This window comes from Poecilia formosa, unplaced genomic scaffold (genome assembly GCF_000485575.1).
Source record: "Poecilia formosa unplaced genomic scaffold, Poecilia_formosa-5.1.2 Scaffold341, whole genome shotgun sequence".
Taxonomy (NCBI): Eukaryota; Metazoa; Chordata; class Actinopteri; order Cyprinodontiformes; family Poeciliidae; genus Poecilia; species Poecilia formosa.
The window spans coordinates 220,738-240,452 of NW_006800280.1; the positions used below are offsets into that span (position 1 = coordinate 220,738).

The 19,715-nt window shown below is 37.8% G+C and overlaps 2 protein-coding genes across 6 annotated transcripts in view; both read left to right on the plus strand.

The window, feature by feature from the left end:
* Nucleotides 1-6,190: 6,190 nt before the first annotated feature.
* Nucleotides 6,191-8,504, plus strand: LOC103153143 (cerebellin-1-like). The gene is made up of 3 exons (XM_007573955.2): nt 6,191-6,486; nt 6,579-6,704; nt 7,853-8,504. The coding sequence occupies exons 1-3, from the start codon at nt 6,252-6,254 to the stop codon at nt 8,131-8,133; spliced, it is 642 nt and encodes a 213-aa protein (XP_007574017.1). The 5' UTR covers nt 6,191-6,251; the 3' UTR covers nt 8,134-8,504.
* A 699-nt stretch (nt 8,505-9,203) lies between these two features.
* The window catches only part of LOC103153146 (complement C1q-like protein 2), a 64,225-nt gene continuing 53,713 nt past the window's right edge, over nt 9,204-19,715 (plus strand). The window contains exons 1-3 of one of the 5 annotated variants that reach the window (XM_016661748.1): nt 9,204-9,499; nt 13,896-14,024; nt 15,248-15,778. In XM_016661748.1, the coding sequence (XP_016517234.1) occupies nt 9,289-9,499; nt 13,896-14,024; nt 15,248-15,528 (621 nt within the window). In that variant the 5' untranslated portion in view covers nt 9,204-9,288 and the 3' untranslated portion in view covers nt 15,529-15,778. Of the gene's footprint in view, nt 9,500-9,797; nt 9,927-10,160; nt 10,780-13,465; nt 13,808-13,895; nt 14,025-15,247; nt 15,781-19,715 lie in introns of those variants that run through there. The other 4 variants (XM_007573959.2, XM_016661745.1, XM_007573958.2 and 1 more) reach the window with 4 other exon arrangements.

Sequence of the window (19,715 nt, forward strand, 5' to 3'; positions counted from 1 at the left end):
AAATACAAATTCTGTGGAAGACGTTGGCAGGCCTTCATCGACAAAGGAGCCGAACATCTTTTCATACGGATCTGCAACGGCTCTGGGAAGCGTCAAGGGAGAAGCAACCTGTGCACCAGTACCTACCCGGTTCGGCTGCATGACCTCACTGTCACTAAGAGGGATTGGAGTTGCACAGTTGATGATCTCAGGAGTGAATATAGATATGTGACTGTTAATTGTGACAAAGTCATCAACCAATGCCTTCCGGTTAACTTTAATAGCAGCCAAATCCATATGCCAGATGATAAAGATGAAACCTGCAGGCCATAAACTAATCTCCGGTTTGAGTTCTGAAAACTTCTTCCAAGGTTTGGGAAAATGTTTTGCTTTGCTGTATATCTCCATATCAAGCTTTGGTTCAACTTTTTGCTGGTTTTAGTTGAATTTATTTTGTAGACTCATCAGAGATAATGTGTGATCAGTGAAAGACAATGTACGAGTTACAGTTTTTAGTGTTGAGAAACTTTGTTGATGTATAACAAAGAGCGATTTTGTTCTGAGTGCTAAAAACAATAATGCTTTGCAAAACCTCTGAGTGTTTTAGTCCTAAGTTGTTTTTTCTAACCTAATTAAAGGTCGGAAAATTCAATTAAGATATTTACATGGGACAATAGAAATGTGACTAGACTTATCTACATCTAATGGCTCTCTAATTTACAGATAAACGAACCATGGGCAATATTTTATGTACTTTTGCATCCCTGACAAAAATATATGAAGTACATCTTACAATCATGACAATGAAAAGTTTTACATCTCACAGCGAAAACCCAAAACATTTTCTAAGTGCTGTGAACAACTTTTTGTGTCTCACTGATCGTTTAGCTCCAGATGTTTCCAAAGCTGTGCAACACGTTGCTTTGTTCTTTGCTCTGCTCCGGTAAAGATCTAATAAAGTTCATAATCATTCATCCTAACTTCTGTTGTCATTCACATTGATTTCTTTTTACATAAGCTCCATTGTTATTCAGCGTCTTTGTTCTCTTTTCAACTCGTTGGTTGGGTTTCCTGACAGAAAAGTCAAAGAACGGAGAGCAATCAAAACAATAAAATCACTAATTATAAAAATATTGATTCCTTCCTGTCATTAGAAACAGCGACAATAATTTCCTTGCCTCAACAAAAAAAAAAAAAAAAAACTTTTCTGAATCTATGATGCTAACCACCTACTTATAAAAGCCAATTACTGTTCAAAAGGAATAACCAACTTATTTACAGGGTAAAGTTCATAATAAACTATTGTTGTCATGATGACACCATGTAGCATCACTTTAGGCTTCGATTTCATCTGTGCGACACTTTTGGGTGTTTGTTTTTAACACAACATTAACATATTTGGTATTTTCTACCTAAATACTAAATATGTTAATTTAAAAACTGTGTTTATTTTTGTCTTTAACTAATATTCAAATTGGTTTGATGTTTTGACAAAGTTCAAACCAGGAAGGGAGGTGAACACTTCTTCACACCGCTGTAGTTTGATCACCACCAGGTTTTACTGGCGGTGTTGGTCACAGAGCTGTGACATGTAGTACAATCTGATTTCAACATCAGTCTTTACATTCAGTGGTGCGCTTATGGAATGAACCCAAAAAAAACAACAACATATGATTGATTTTCTTTTGTATGTTGCAGCATGTCAAAAATAATCATATTAATCAATTAGCTTATAAAATTCTGCACAAAGGTTTAGATATTTGTTATTGAACTGGGATAAAAATTCACAGCTGATCATTTAATATGAAAATTGCATTTAATGGACCAAGTCAGGAAAAGATTTGGACTCTTGAAGCTGCTATTATTTTATTTATTAGTGTCAATGAAGCCCAAACACTCTGAGACTCTGAGCACCAAATCAAACGTTCAAATCTTTTGATTTGAACGTTTCAAATCAAATCTTTAAATGCTCTTAAAGATTTCGCGTAAACATTACAATTATTGCCTAATTACGCTCTACAACCAATTTTGTTTCCCTGGAAACGAGCATCAGTTTGACAGATTATCTTTGAAGCCAAATGGTAAACAATGACAGTGTTGTATGTAAAGTAGCTCACCAGATAACAGCTGGATGCTCCGCAGAGCAGAGCTGTCATGATGTTGCCACATTTCAGCTTCTTCTCATCATTTCTCGTCGGCCTGCTCTCCATCCGTCATCCAGAGCACATTGGCGCAAATACTGTAAAAATTCCTTACAAATATTAGTAAATTGGCACAGAAAAAAATCTATGATTTTGATTACAAAAAACCCCACAAAAATAATCCCGGAGGAACAGCTATTTATCAATAGTTTAACTGTTTAATGGGTAATATCAATACATTCAGTCACAATTGGCCCTTTAAGAACACTCAGATTCTTGATATGGGTCAAAATGAAACTGAGTTTGACGCTTCTGGTCTGGAGAAATGTATCCATGAAGATTCACAGGCGTGAAATTAGACCGGATAATATTTACAGGTTTTTTTCCTTTTTCTAATCTTCTTTCTGAATCTGTTTTTGTTACGTGATATTTTATCTGATTTTCATTTAATTTAATTTAATTGTTCTATTACATTTTGAAACCAAACCCTTATTTCTCTAAACTCTATTTGTTATTAGCCCTTGAAGGGACCTGTGTTTTCTTACACAACCGATGCTGCCCACACCGTTTCCCCAACAGCAGTTACACACACGTTGCGGCTTGACCACAAGTGAAACTATTTCCAGGGTTTGCACTAAACAGAAGCATTTTGTAACTTGTGTCACCGTGACAGGCATGAAACGCAGGACATCGGCTAAAAATGGTTTGATTGGTCGTTGGGTGAAAAGTTGATCACACCTGAGTAAGAGTAGGAGTATAAAAGAATAAATTTTGCAGTTTTCCAGAGATGAACTATAACTAAGAAGCAGATTGTCTTCATTCATGGAGACTGACTGATCGGAGGAGGTGAGCAACGACTTTTCAACACGGGGGTAACAACTTAATGCTACACAACTCTGAAAACAATCAGTTGGCAAACTGATCAGACACAAATTCAATAATTTAAATACTTTAATTGACCCAAAACAGAAGTAAAACTTCCTTCTGGGATGTTCTTTGGGCATTGAAGCTCCAAGAAGGAGCTTTGGGAAACTAGGTGGTGGATTGTGCAAACAAGCGTTAAGGACGCCAAAACACGCCGTCTGAAGAACTTTAGTGACGTTGAAAACTCTCTTCATTGGGGGAAAAAAAAGATGCAGACTAAAATGAGAGTATCATCATAAGTTGATCAAAGTCACTGTTCCTTTTTTCAATGGCAATGTTTTACTTTTTTAAGTTTTTGTTTTATTTTTTTCCAATTCCAAATCTCTTTCTCAATGTCAATGTAAGCTGTCATCATTTTAGCTCCGTACACACACAGATGGTTGCCACGGGAAACACAAGGATTCCTCCGACACACATGGCATGAATCACAGCCACAGGTGTGTTTTTGAGGAGGCCAGAAGCCAGGGGTGTCCAAGGTGCAGTTTGATGACCATTTGAGCCCTTTGGACTGGTTTCGTTCAACAATGACACGAATAGCACAGACTCCTAAAAGTAAAATTTTCAAAAGAATTACTCAAATAAATGTAATGAGTAAATGTAACTAGTTACTACCCAACTCTGCATTTGTACCACTGGTGGTAAGAGGTTAATGTACCACCGTTAAACTACAAGCAGCACATGCAGGAAACCCACTTCAGATGGTCTGACAATTCTGCCTTCAATCTACAGCTGAGCTGAGAGCAATGAATTCTGGGTACTCCACTGAAGCTTACCCTGCGGAGACGGTCGGACTGCAGGACAGGAGAAAAGATGGCTTCCCTGGACAGCCTTATCGTTTTACATCAGGAAATAAATAAAGCTTTTTCCCATGCCATATTTAATGTTTGATGTAAAAAAAAAACCCACATTCAACACTCTATAAGAACTAGTGTATAGGATTACTGAGTTCTTTCCTTGTAAAAGAAAAACTGGCTTCTTATTTTCATGCGTATTTTTGCTGCTTTCAGTCCAGAGACCGCAAGTTGGTTGGAGATCAAGATGGTGCCCGACGTTACGCCTCCACTCCTCGCATCCTCAACATCGTGGCCACATTTCTGGCATCTATAGCCGTCTTTATTTGCATCGTTGTGCTCATTGCAGTGAGCAGTCCGTTTCAAAGGTATCATTATGGGTGAATGAGAAGAGCCGCAGTGAGAGTCGGCTTTTTAATTTCTTTTCTGCTGCTGCTCAGCTCTCACTCTCAGAAGCTGTTTTCTTTACCAATGTGTACAAATATTTGTTTATATTCTGCTGATGTCAGAAAAAAAAAACAGTTTTGCAATTGGTGCTTTTCCAGGAAATAAGAAATTAAATTAAAATCATGTGAATAAGCTTGCTCATTCAAAATAATGGCAGTGAGGAGTTACATGAGATATAATCATAATTCAGCCGTGGCGCTAGCGCTCATCATCTGTCAGCCAATCAGAGGAGACATGGCCGTCTTATTCAGCTGTTGAAGCGACAAGCCCAGCCTACTTCGGAGCGGCTATGCATGTGGCGTTTAGAGTTTTTGCACTAAATACATTTTCACGTCCAGGAAATTATTGTATTTATCCATCCATTCATTCACTCACTGTAAATTGCATATTTTAACACTGTAAATAAAACAGCTGAAGCCCAGAGAAAAGCTTTGCAAAAGTCTTTTGTCAAAAAGAAAGTCTGATTCCTTGGAAAAATAGAAAATCAATAGAGATGTTGAAAATGTAAACACTGGAGCTCATCATCAAAGATGAATCTTTAAAGAACAGGAAAAACAGTGAATGTTTCAAATAGCAGTTTCAATCAATCAATCAAATTTTATTTGTATAGCACATTTCAGCAGCATGGCATTTCAAAGTGCTTTACATAATTAAAATAAAAACAGCATGTGAGAAAGAGAAAGAAATAAAAAAAAACATAATTAAAACGTTAACAGTGAGCAGTTTGAAGAAAAAACATTTAAATTTAAATGTGCTAAGGGTATGAATACTTTTGCGCTACACCAAATGGCCAGTGTTACTTGACTCGTTTTCAGTCAGACTGCTTTATAATTTAAAGCAGTGGAAAATCCTGGCTTTCAAAAGTGGAATCTCTCCAGATAACGACAGATAAAAATCCCACAATTGAGTAACTTGGTCAAACACATTTAGTAGCTCCGGAAAATAACCTTCAGTGGAACAGTGACTGAAAAAAAAGAGCTTCGGGAACAAAATTAAATGTAATCAAATAATTTTACAGCATCCACAAATGTAACAATAAAATTTACACTGTAGATTTCTGTTGTATATTCGATACTTGATGGAGATTGATTTTGTACAACAAGGCTGTATATGAGGCACATCTAAAAGAAAACAGATTGTCAGTTATTTTAAAAAGTGAAACTTGATTTAATAAACACAGAGTGAAATATTTCAAGCCTTTATTTATTGTAATTTTGATGATTATGTCTTGCAGATGTGAAAACCCAGAATTGAATGAGTAAGATTTTTTTTTACATAAGATCAATGGGATATTTTAAAAAGAAATCTTAAAATTTTGAATAATATTATTACTACCGACTGACTTCAATGCTCAAGATCATGTTCAAGATCCAGCGTCCTGAAACTTCTAGCTGTGTAAATTAGTGATAAGTTGTTTGATTTTATTCTGTAAGTGTTGTTTATTGTTCTAGAATATTCCACCTCACTACACCGGTATTCATAAAGCAACACCCTGATAGAGATAAAAAGCTGCTTGGTTATAAATTTCCTGGTAATCAGGCAGTGTCAACGCTTGGTAATATTAATCAAAATGACTGACTGGTTAATGACTACCTTTGAAAATTTTTAATAGTTAACTATAGCAAATTCGAGCTTATTGTTATAAACAGACAGGAATAGTGTGGTGATATCATTTTATTCTCCAGCCTATTTTAAACTACATTAATTACTTTTGTACCTAACTATTGATTTAAGGTTCAAAATTGTATTCATTATAATTGTTGTTGATATTTTTATATTGATATTTTTATGTGCATCTGTATGAAAACTTAGTACTAACACTGATTTTCAAAAGCTTTTTCAACACTGCAAAAGGACTGAAAACATAAACACAACGTGATTTCTCAGTAGTTAACCATTAACCTCAAGCTTTACAAAAACACCAAACAGCATCAAGTCAGAGAACTAGAGGCAGCATAACAGAACCAGGATGAATTTCACACTGTGGTTGTTACTGTGGTTCTGTGGTGTAACTTTGGGTCAGGAAGGTTTACCTCAAACAGAAGTCACTGCTGAAACCGGGTCATGCTTTCCTGATATGTGTAAGTTTCTCAAAGAGTTTGGAGCCATGAAAGAGAAACAAGAAACCATGAAAGAGAAACAAGAAGCCATGGAAACGAGGCTGAAGGAGACTGAACACCAGGTTCTAGAACTGAAGAAGAAAGGTAAAGTCTGCTTTTGGACATTTTAAAGACATATATCACTCAATAAATGGAAACATTTACAGCTATTTTTATATATATCTTTTTTTATTTAGAAGCATCCAACATAGCATTTAGCGCTGCAGCTGGTGGCAGTGGACACATTGGACCCCTCAGCACACAGACATTAATCTACAGAAGAGTAATAACCAATGTGGGCAATGCCTACAATCAGCACACAGGTGAGTCATTACATTATTTAAATTATATATTTCTAGATTAGAATACCTGTAGTATCAGAGTCACTAAAGTAGGAGTTTGTGAACTCTCCTACTGTGGACATCCAAGACTTTAAGACACCATAATACTCTCAAAAGAAATACTATAGAACATCCAGTGTTGAGTACTTCCTCGATGCAGGAGGCTAGATCTATTCTGAAGCTAGCTACTGGTCAAACTATTAACAGGAGGGCACCGATAACTGAACGGCTGCCACTGTCAAATGAGAAGGAGATTCTGCTAGCTTTGAAGAGGCTAGTGACTAGCATGCCTAGGCTGGTCACTCAATAGTTTTCTTACTTCCTCTGCTGTCCATTAGCAGAGAAAAGCTAACATTAGCATTGGGTAGGCTAACTTGACTATGTTGGTCACCTGAGACTTGCACTTCTTGCTTTAAAGAAAACATCAAGAAAAATAGTTGGCATATTATATCAGTTAGCGTCATTCATTCATTACATGCATTGACATCTTTTCATTTGACAGTTTACTGTAATACATGACATCAAGCATAAACATGCTGTATAGTATGCAGCTAATGGTGCATTCACACCAAAGGCATTTTGAGCATCAGACACATCTGGTTTACATTCAATGTCTATGTGGAGGAGCGTTGAGGGCATGTCTGACATGTCAAAGTGGCTCTAGCCATTGTTTTCCGTTGCCGGCCTATTTGTCGGACGTGATGGACGCGCTTGGTGAGTCCTCAAATCGCATCGCGCTATAAGCTCGAAATGTGCCATGACAGACCGTGAGGAGCCTCCACTCCTAATTCTTCAATTTGTGACACTAATTACGCTTGGTGTCACCCTGGATCACAGTAAAAGTCACAAGAACACATCAATGAATATAATGATACTTACAGATATTGCACACCAAATATTTTTTAAGAAAAAAAACAAGTCAGGCTACGCATGCTATTTGCCAACTTAACCAAGGCTAATGCTAGCCTATCTGTGCTAATGGATAGCAATCCATTTGGTTTACAGCCAAGGCATGCTAGCCTAGGCTAGACCATACTCTCTAAAGCCAATGCAAATGAGTAGCCTCCTTTTATAAAAATACTGAATCATGCTTCATAATATTTATTAAACCTAAATCTTGTTTTTCCCAGGTATCTTCGCTGCACCAGTTCCAGGCATATACTACTTCACCTTCTTTTATCATGCCGGAGGATCACAAGTTGTGAGTCTAGCCCTGATGAAGAATAATGAGGTTGTTGTGACCGCCTATGACCACAAAACGTCGCACGATGGGGCTGATAATGGAGGCAATGCAGCTTTCCTGCAACTGCAGCAAGGAGACCACGTGTACATGAGGATGGGTGCGAACAGTCATGTCTGGCAGGACAATCACATCACCACTTTCAGTGGCGTTCTTCTGCGTCCACTCTGACATAAATTATATAAGCTATGCTACCATATGCTGAACGGATAAGCTTTTTAAGAAATTTCTTGTCTCCAAGCTAAATTTTCTGTGTTGATAACCCTTGAGTCATTTATTGTATGTGCACGTCGGAGTTAATCAAGAAGTCAAATTGTACAATTTCTTTTTTTTACTTCTGATTTTCAGTCGCAATTCTGACATTTTAAAGAACGGTGGAGAAAACAAAAGAATGTCTACAACACTTTTTATTAGAATATGTAAATGGATCTGATTGTACTTGTATATATTGTTTTTTTAAGTCTTCAATGGTTAGGATAAGACAAAAAGGCCAAAATCAATGTGGTGCATCCTAAATGAATAAATTATTCAAGGACAAAAATCTTTTATAAGTCACAAGAATTTGTAATTAAACACATTCTGAAGGACATGTTTGTTTGGAACTTATTTGTCCTTGGTTTGAAGTCAAGTGTGTTTGATGGATATAAATATTGAGTCTGAACAATTTTCTTGCATGTGTATTCATGAAGTAGCATTTAACCATACAAAGAAAACACATTCCAGAAGGAGGCGCTGTTGATGAAGAAGAAAGTTCATGGCTTCCTGCTGAACTTGCTGTTCTGATCTCTAACATCTAAAATTCTGTGAAAGAGGAAACTGAAAATATAAAAACACACCAAAAAAACATGAAGCTCAGATTTTCCCACTAATCGCAGATGATCTCCGTCATTCCACTAAACTTTACAATTCAGAGTCAAGAACTAAGCTTGTGTTTCCCTGTCCAGTCCAACAGAACCAACACAAGACTCAGCACCAAATGTTCACAGTCGCTTCATTATCCTCAAACTCTTCCACAGTCTAATAACCTTTTGCATAGATACAAAAAACTACTTTAATATATGTAATCAAAGTATTTGGTTTTGGTTTTGGTTATCGATTTTCAGGTCACTAAGGTCAAGTTAAGCAATTGAAGACATGTCACAACCCTCAGGCCTCTACGATAAAGCAGGTCTTCTGAGCAGTGCTCTATGTAATCAGAGCATGTTGCTTGGTGGGTGGGCTCTACAATCCAACCAATAATCAACATCAGACAGAAAGCATTAGAATGGCTTAAAAGGAGCGAGAATCAGGATTGCTGTCAGTCCGAGTTTTCAAGACAGAATCAACATGAACTTGACTTTTTGTGTCCTAGTGTTAATCTCTGGTTTAACTCTGGTCCAGAGTGTTGTTGAAACAGAAACGTCTGCTGGAACTCAGTCATGCTGTCCTGACTTGTCACTCTCCCACCAAGAGCTCGGTGCTGTGAAAGCAAAACTGGAAGCTGTAGAAACAAAACTGAAAGAGACCGAAAGCCAGGTTCTGGTGCTTAAAGAGAAAGGTAAAGCATTTTTTGATTGGTTTAGCAATGGTGTCCAAAGTGGGCCCTCCAGGGCCGGCATCCTGCACGTTTTAGTTCTCTCCCTGGTTTAATGCACCTGAATCAAATGATGGCTCATTAGAAGGCCAAAGAAGAACACTGACATGCTGAAAGGGTTGGTACTACCAGCAGGGAGAGAACTAAATCATGCAGGATTCCGGCCCTCGAGGACCGACTTTGGGCACCCCTGGTTTAGAATTTTTACTCAGTTATTTATAACTGTTTGAACCATATTTAAATGATTTTTATTTTTGTCTAGAAACACTGAAGGTAGTTTTCAGTGCTGCAACAGGTGGGAATGGAGCCATTGGACCCTTCAGCCAACCCCAAACGTTGGTCTTCAGAACCGTGATAACAAATATAGGCAATGCCTACAACCAGCACACTGGTCAGTTCAGCTGATCATAAAGCTATATGCAGCTTAGCATTCAAAATCTTAAAGTCAGACAAAAATGTGAATCTAAATAAATGTAGTTAGCTTGTCAGAAAATGTAGCTAGCTGTCACTAAGTTAAGGAGTAAAAGCCCAGGAAGTGGAAGCCATTAAGATTTCGCTTTTCTTCAGAAATGTGAAGGAACATGAAGTCCATCTCACTTGTTTGACTAAAACTTTGCTCCCATAGGCGTCTTCGTTGCTCCCGTTCGAGGAATATACCACTTTGCCTTCTATTATCATGCCTCAGGATTACATCCTTCGTACGTCCACCTGATGAAGAACAGCGATATTGTTGTGTTGAGTTCTGACCAGCAGACGGCGAATGACGGGGCTGATAATGGAGGCAATGCGGCTCTTCTGGAGCTGCAGCAGGGAGACCAGGTCTACCTCCAGCTGGTTGCCAACAACCACGTCTGGGGAAACAACTACCACACCACGTTCAGCGGCTTTCTGCTGCATCAAGTCTGAAAAATGACTGAATACTGATGTAAATGACTTAAGCTCATTGAAGAAACAGAAAGCAATTACCAGTTAGTTTTCTTTTTGATTTGCTAATCCATTGAAAGTATATTTTATTAAACCGAACGAAATATAACGCTACAACAAAACTTACTCCCACATTCCATGAACATCACTCGTGAGACTAGTGAAGTCTTTACTTCTCTTTACTTCCAAAAGTGGTAACTTTAGACTACTGATGAGCCACAAAATAAATTAAATTAAAAATGCAAAAATTTTAATAATGTGAAATTTTGTCTTGTGAAGTCTGTACATCATTAACATCCAAAATAAAAGACTAAAAACTGTTGCCTTGTTGAAAGAAAAACAAACAATTTGTTTTGTTGACCAATTTTTGACCATTCTTAACTTGTGGCCAGGGACAGAAGTCATTTCAAGGGTCTCAAATGGTCCCTGGGCTCCTGCTACAAAATACATACTTGATTTGCATTATACAGTAATTCAAATTACTACAAGTAATGTGTATTATGATATACATATATGTACTGTATGTATGTGTGCATGTGTGCTTTGTGGTGAGGGAGTTAATTGATGTGTTTTTACATTTTATGCTAATTTTTGACAAATTAATCTTAAACACACAATGTGTTTTTTGACAACATATGTATATGAGATTTACTAGGGTTTTGTTTAATTGCTACTTCTTTTACATAGTTTCATTATAGTTTTAGAAATGCCTGACATTTCTGCTTTTTTTATTTACTTTTAAATATAAGTCTTTCTAGGAACATTATGGTTTTCAAGACGTCTAACTGTGGACTTCAGTCTGTCAATAAAGTTTGAGTTGAATTAACCCTTGTGTTTACAAATGGGGTCCAACCAACCTCACACCCGTAAACCTTGAATCATTTGCCACAGTCCTCCGTGTTTGTCTCAGTCCTTGCACCCACAAGGGTTAAGTACAATTCAGCTGGAAGTGTTATAATAGAAAACATCAACAATAAAATGTCTAAAGCATTAAGTGGTGTGAGGTGCTGTTAATGATAATTTCACACAGTATCGCTACGGCTCATCATCTCAGTCCAACGCTCCAAAGAACTGTTGTAAATGGCAGCATAGAGAAACACTGTTGTTATGACATGCTCAAGAGGGATTGTTAAAAAGGCTAGGAGATTGTTAGAGTCAAGCAGGTGTCGTCAGAAGTGTCTCACCTGGTTCTAAGTGGAAAAGAACCAGGTTGTTGCTCTGTGGTCCAAAGTCCTTTTTTTTCCAGATGAAAATAAAGTTTTCTGATGTTTGTTCCAGCTGAAATTTGAACCTTTCTGTTGTGATGCCAAAGGTATCAAGAGTCGGTTCAATGACCGTGATGTTACTGTACATGTTTGACCGAACTCCATAGAGAATCTACAGTGTTCTGTCTGGAGCAGGGGTCCTCAAGTTCAGGGATTCAGGGCTGGTTTTCTGAAACTTTTAAATGTCTCCCTGGTTCAACACATCTGAATTCAATGGCTGAATTACCTCCTCAGTAAAAAGTCACGTTCTCCAGAGTCCTGCTGATGAACTCATTATTTGAAGACCCTCGTCGAGAGGAGGATGAGAGAAACCAGACCCAACAATACAGATGTGCTGAAGGCCAACATCTAACACTTCACTGGCCTGAATCTTTTGCACATTTTTCAAGAAAATTACATATACTTAAATCATACATATACTTAAAGTAAGTAATAAAGGTTTGTACATCAAGATTATAGATTAAATGACATATACAATGGATGACATCAGTGGCTGTTTAGACCAAAATTACCAGTTAGTTTTTCATGGGGGCACAGGACAAAACCATGAAACAAAGCAAAAACAAACAAATAATGCCTCATCCCATGCAGTCCTTAACCTAAACCCTGGTTTAAGATTCTTTGTTTTGAACAATTTGGCAAAAGATTTTACAATGAGAGCAGAGGGTCACAGAAAGCATTTTAATGGCAACATCACCGACTGTGTGAGGCTGAGGAACATCGAGCATGATGCCAGCCAAAGTCACCTTAAGAAAAAGTGTCCCATCATTGAAATGGAGCAAATGGGAAAATGAAAACATAACATCATGCTAATGGAAATAAAACTCTGGTTTTTGTGCTAATCACAAATGATATGTCTCCATTGTCAACTAAATTACACTGTATTGTATCAAAAAATAAGGTTGTGTTTGCCTATCTTCTAGTGAAACTAATCTAAACTTACCTCTTCTCCTGTATCAGAATATCCAGAATAATAGAGTAATTCCTAGAAGTGTTATCTTCACAAAACGGAACGACTCACTAAAGACGTTGTCATGTTCCGTGTTTCTGTGTGTTTATTTTTGAGTTTTTTGTGTGATCCTGTTCCCTGTGAGTCTCTGTCTCTGTGTCTTCCCGTTGATTGTTTCCCAGGTGTGTCTCGTTCCCTTGATTACCCCTGTGTGTATTTAACCCCACTTGTTGTCTTTGGTTCTTGTCTAAGGTCTATTGTCGTGGTTGAGTGCTGTGCGTCAGTCTGCGTCTTAGTCTTTCCCGTACAACTGTTAAGTCCTGGTAGGCTTAGCTCTCTTTGTCAGTCTTCTCATGTCAGTTGCTACCGGTTTACGCTTATGTTTAAGTTCTGTGCCGTGCCGCCTGTACTGGACTGTCAGAGCTTTATTATCACCATTAAATTCTTCATCATCTTCACCATACCTGGGTTCTCGGCGTCTCTCCTCACCGCAACAACACCACATATCATGACAGATGTGCTCACACAGAAACGATTGAAGGTGTATCTGCAAAGGTTTTTTGCCATTTAGGCTGTGTGTCCACACAAACCCAAAGTATACTATTTTATTCATTATTATGGTTGTTACCTTCAAAAGTTATAAAGTGTATATGTGCATTTGTATTTCTGCTATCTCTATAAGTACCAGCATTGATATACAAGAAATATTTCAACATCGCAAAAGCACTGAAAAAGTAAACAGACCATTAACTAGTTAATGGTTAACTGTTTTCTCTACAGTTAACCATTAATCCTGAAGCTTTATAAAAACAGCATCACGTTTGATGGAGTATTAGAGGCAGCATTACAGAATCAGGATGAATTTTGCATTCTGCTTGTTACTGAGCTTCTGTAGTTTAACTTTGGGCCAGGAAGGTTTACTTGAAACAGAAGGCACTACTGAAAATGAGCCATGCTTTCCTGATCTGTGTAAGTTCATCAAAGAGTTTGCAGTCATGAAAGTTAAACTAGAAGCTGTGGAAACAAAGCTGAATGAGTCCGAAAGCCAGGTTCTGGTGCTTAAAGAGAAAGGTGAAGCCTTGGAAACAAAGCTGAAAGAGACTGAAAGTCAGGTTCTGGTGCTTAAACAGAAAGGTAAAGTCAGTTTTTTTATTCTGGCTTCACAGTTACACTAAAGGTATATGAAACTGATCAAACAATTTTTCATTTATATTTTATCTAGAAGCATTGAAGGTGGTTTTCAGTGCCGGTATACTTGAGAATGCAGCCATTGGACCCATCAAGAAACCCAAGACCTTAGTCTATGGAAGAGTAATAACAAATGTGGGCAATGCTTACAACCAGAACACAGGTAAATCTTTTGTTCTTTTCCAAAATAACTATATTTAAATTGCCAATTTACAGGACAAAAACATTAAAGAAAATTTACTTCGCTTATCAACAAAAGTATGTATCATTCTACTACTTTTCTACCATTTCTACCATAATTTCATTAATTTTTCAACAGGTATGAGTAGGGTTGCAAATGGGATTAAAAAGTAGTATGTCAAATAGCAAAAACTAGGGTAATACATTAAAAAAAAAAGTTTTCTGACAAGGTATACATTTTTTGAACAACTACCTGTTTTTTCCAGGTTGTATTGAAGACTAAAAAAAAGAAAAATCAAATAACAACAACAACAAAAAAAACAACAGAAAAAGTAGTAGATTTTTGCTAAAACACTAAAAAAATGTTAACTCAGAAATCCTCCAGGAAAAAATGAGAACATTTCTGAGATCCAAAAGTAAAACATTTTCAACAGATAGAGCCACAACAGATTGAGTCGTTGGGGCAACGACACAAAAAGAGGAGCAGAATGTGGCAGGAAGCCACAACAGGTAACAACTATGGTAAGCAGCCGCCGACTTCATTTTCGCCCGTAGAAGAAGCAGCGTGCAGTGCATGCTGGGATAGTTGTCAGAACGCTGGTTTGTAATTTATTAATAAAGTTTTACTGACCTATCCACCTACCGACCGTCTAGAATCAGGTCGTCTGCAGGTCATTTTGCACCACGTTCTCCACGAACATGCTGTGCGTGAACGGAGAAGGGTGACCATCGTCCGGCCACGCCCCGGCCCAGTCGTGGAAGGCTCTCCTCGCCAACCGAAGTCAGACTGTTTTATTGACATTCTCTTTAGTGCAGCTCCATCTAGTGGATGCATAACGTAACTCCAGCCTCTACTGTAGCATCTATTCTATGCACCTTATAATGCAGTGCGCCTTATATATGAAAAAAGTTTTAAAATAGGCCATTCATTGAAGGTGCGCCTTATTATCCGGTGCGCCTTATAGTGCGGAAAATACGATAATCAACGCAAACTAAATAGAAGTGCACAAAGAACAGTTGCAATTGTGATTTAATTGTGATATGGTGATATATAATTTTCATATTGCCCAGCACTATTTCAAGGAATGAAAGCCAGTATGCAACATAAAATTAGGAGTGTAAAATATGTTGTTGGAACATGGTTCAATATTAAGTCAAAGTTTTTGACAAGGCAACAAAAAATATTTGAACTCATTGTTTCCACAGGTATCTTTGTTGCACCTGTTAGAGGCATGTACTACTTCTCCTTCTTCTATCATGCTGGTGGAGGACATCCTGTGCGTCTGCGCCTCATAAAGAACAATAACAGTGTTGTGGAGATCACCGATCACAAGACACTGATGGATGGGGCTGATAATGGAGGCAATGCTGCCTTCGTGGAGTTGCAACAGGGAGACCAGGTCTTCGTCCGGCTGGATGCAAACCACCATGTTTGGGGAAACGGCTACATAACTACTTTTAGTGGTTTTCTTCTGCATCAAATCTGAAAAAACATTGCTATCATCATTTAAATGGCTTAAAACTTGTGACCAGACAGTGCGCCAATGCCATGGTTAGTGTTTTTCAAATTATAATTAAAATGAATGAAAATGATCCATCAACAAAAGTTACTTTCACATTTCATAAATGTCACTGTGACATATCAGTGTAGGCCTTACTTTTGCAGAAAAGAGCATTGTTAACAAAGTATTGCCATATATATAACATATAAGTAACATATAAATATATGTTATTTATATGTCATATAAATGGCAAATGGCAATATATAACATATATTAACATATAAGATATAAATGACACACACACACACACACATATATATATATATATATATATATATATATATATATATATATATATATATATGTTATATAACATATAAATGGCAAAAGATAACATACATGCAACAATTTGATGTATTTCCAAATTATTCCTGAATAATTTTTTTTCTTAAGTAGAAATCTCTCAGGGGAAATTATGGTTTTATGGTGTGTTTTAATATGTGAATAAATTAATTTCAGTCTGTTGATAAAGCTTGAATTGATCAGAGCAGAAATTACAGTCAGTCAATAATAAAAATATGCATTCCAGTGAGGGTCATTGTCAAATTAAAATGTAATGTGGCATAATATTAAAATTTTAAATTTCATGTTTTCATTAAACGTAAGAGCAAAATCATAATTAAATGAAATAAAGGCTTTCAAACATCCATCTGTGTGTAAGTAGTCTATATAATGGGTTTCATTTAGTAATAAAGTTCCTGATTAAATGGACTTCTCAATAATATAATTTATTGACTGGGTCTGTAAATGAAAGATAATCTAAGTAAATAAAAACCTCTCTTCACCCGAGTGTCCAAAACATACGGCTGCAATAATATGATGACAAAGTCGATCATTGAACTGCGGCCTGGGGTGTCCTGGTGCCAAGTGCACATATGGACACTCTTATGCCTGAACATGGTGTTCGTTTTGGACAATCCGTGATGAGCACATAAGTCCAACAACAGAACACCACTCGAGTTCAGATCGGGGGGGGCGTTCTTCCTACCATGCCCCTCCAGGTCTCACTGTCATTGCCCACGTGAGCGTTGAAGTCCCCCAGTAGAACAAGGGAGTCCCCGGGAGGGGCACTCTCCAGTACCCCCTCTAAGGACTCCAAGTAGGGTGGGTAATCTGAACTGCTGTTCGGCCCGTAAGCACAGACAACAATCAGAACCCGTCCCTCCACCGGTAGGCGGAGGGAGGCTACCCTCTCGTTCACCAGGGTAATCCCCAACGTACAGGCGCCAAGATGGGGGGCAACAAGTATGCCCACTCCTGCCTGGCGCCTCTCACCGTGGGCAACTCCAGAGTGGAAGTACGTCCAGCCCCTCTCAAGGAGACTGGTTCCAGAACCAGAGCCATGAGTTGAGGTGAGACCGACCGACAGAGGGGGGGCCCCGGTGACCCACGTCCGGGTGAGGGAAAGCCAAGTCCAAAGTTATTGTGCATCATAAGAGGTCTTCAGGCTGCGCTTTGTCTGGTCCCTCACCTGGGATCTGCCTGTCTTGGGTGACCCTACCAGGGGCATAAAGCCTCAGACAGCATAGCTCCTAGGATCATTGAGACACTCAAACCCCTCCACCACGATAAGGTGGCACCCCAAGGAGATTGATGCAAATAAATATAAATGGATTGCATATCACAACTTTAAGTGTTGTTCTTCATCAAGTCTGAAAAAAACAACCTGAACAACTACCTCTGTCTTTTCCAAAAAAAATTATACAAGACTCTAGGTTGGCAGAGATTCTACAATGAGAACAAAGGGTCACAGAAAGCATTTTATTGGCAACATCACTGACTGTTTGAGGATGAGGGATATTGAACATGATGCCACAGCATCCTTATGGAACATGGCAAAGAGGAAAATGAAAGCATAAAAATGTACCAAAGAAAAATAAAGCTCTGTTTTTGCACCAATCACAGACACGTCTCTATTGTTCAAGAGTCCCAACTAAATTCCACAAGTCAACACCACTAAGATACAAATTCTTTTACTTGTGATTTCCTTGTTTCTCTTCTATTGAGGTCAGTTGGGCTTTGTTGTAAACACAAATCCTGATAAGACAAACAGAACTAGGTTATAGTTAATGTAGTATATTGTGGCTCTTTGTAGCTGATAAACTCAGTAATTTAGAGAGATAATATGTTGAGTGCCCAACTTTTTTGCTGTGGAATGTGCACAAAGCAAAAACCAGCACTTTTTAGGTTGATCAACACAACAAAAAGCAATCTTGTTATGTTTAGTGTGTTTCAATCAGTATTTCAAAATGCCAAATACAATCATAATATTACAAACATGCTGTACAGTGTCCCTTCAAGGAGGAAGCTAAAAGATAGCACACAGCCCTAACAGAAGCAGAAGTCTCAATGCTACTATCTAACTAAAGGCCAGGATGTCATTTTCGGCATGGCAACAGTAAACGGCAGTCCTGATGTGTTGTTTTATGTATTAGTAGTTAAAAATTAACAAGTAAACGTCAAACAGCATAAAAGGAGTGAGGAACATATTAGTAGCAGGTTTTGAGACACAGTAACTCACAATCAAAATGAAGGTCAACATTTTGCTGTTGGTGTTTTTCTGTGGCTTAACTTTGGCCCAGGATGCTCCCAAATCAAACGAAGTTGCTCAAGACCAGATGAAGCTCTCTGCTCTCAACATACTCATGGAAGAATTTAGAGTCATGAAAGAGGAACTGAAAGACATCCAAAACCAAGTCCTTGAGCTGAAGAACAAAGGTAAATATTAGGTATACACTAGAACAAATGAAGCAACATTTTTTTTTATTATATTTTTGAAATATTTGTTTACCTAGACTCTACCAGAGTGGTGTTCAGTGTTGTAGCTGGTCAAAGAGGACACATTGGACCCTTCAACACAGACACTATCTTAATCTATAAAACTGTTCTAACAAATGTGGGCAGTTTCTACAATAAGTTTACAGGTAAGTACAGCATCAGTCATATTTTTATACTGTATGATTACAGTGTAACTACATGGAGATACTTTTATTTGTGCGATATGGGACTCTATATTCTCTGTCTCTTTCTGTCTCTGCATCACTTCTAAGAAATCTAATTGCTACTCCCATTAAAAACTGGCCATTTTATTTAACCAAAGCACAAACCATTGTTGTGAAATCATGTGCTTTAGTCTTGTAAAACTCACAGCTAATAAATCAATCAATCAATGTAAAATAGAGTGTCATCCTATATTTTATATGCAGTGTAAAATCCTTGTAAAGGGTCTGAGCTGTCACTTGAGAAAGCATCATGCCAGAACAACAAAATAATTCAGTTTAGACTTGAGAAGAATTGTTGATCTTCACAAAGCAGGAGAAGGATATATAAAGTTTTCACAGTATTTCCGAGTGTCAAGAAGTGGAGTGAGAAGTGTCATCAGTACAGAACAAGTCTGGCAAAGGTAGGAAACGAAAGATTTCAAAGACTCTGGAACGAAAGCTAGTGAGAGATGTTTCCGAAGACCCTAGAACAATGACCAGAACACCAATGAACTAGCCAAGTCAGGAACTGCAGTATCAAGACAGTCTCTAGAGCCCTGTAGAACCCAAAATGGACTCAAAGGGTGAAGGCCAAGAAAAACTCAACTTCTACAGAAGAGACACATTCAAGCCTCACTGAAGTATGCTAAGAAAAAGATTATGAATACTAGAGGCATGTTGTTCATGCCTTCAGTAAAACTCCTTGAGATCTTTGATCTCAAGGAGTTTTATTGCCATAAAATAAAGACTGAGAAACAGCAATCTCCAGAAACTAAGGAGAATGTTATTAACCGGTCTGCACAAAGATATCCTGAAGACCAGGGTCCATGTGAGAAGACCATCAAATGTGCCGAAGAAGAAAGGGCTGGAATTCCTGAGGAGAAGCGCCAAATAGACCTGTCATGCTAACAAATTTACTGCAACTGTAATACATTTTAAGTATTCAAAATAAAAAAATAAACAGAAACAGCAAATAAAATGAATTCTGAAGACTTTGTAAACAAAACCGGCCTTCAAAAAAAGTCTCAGGTGTCTCCTTGCACAACCTACACCTTGGGTCTTGTCTGGTGTGGTAGATCTAAGCCTCTATTGCTCTGGAGATATACATATTATATATATATATATATATAT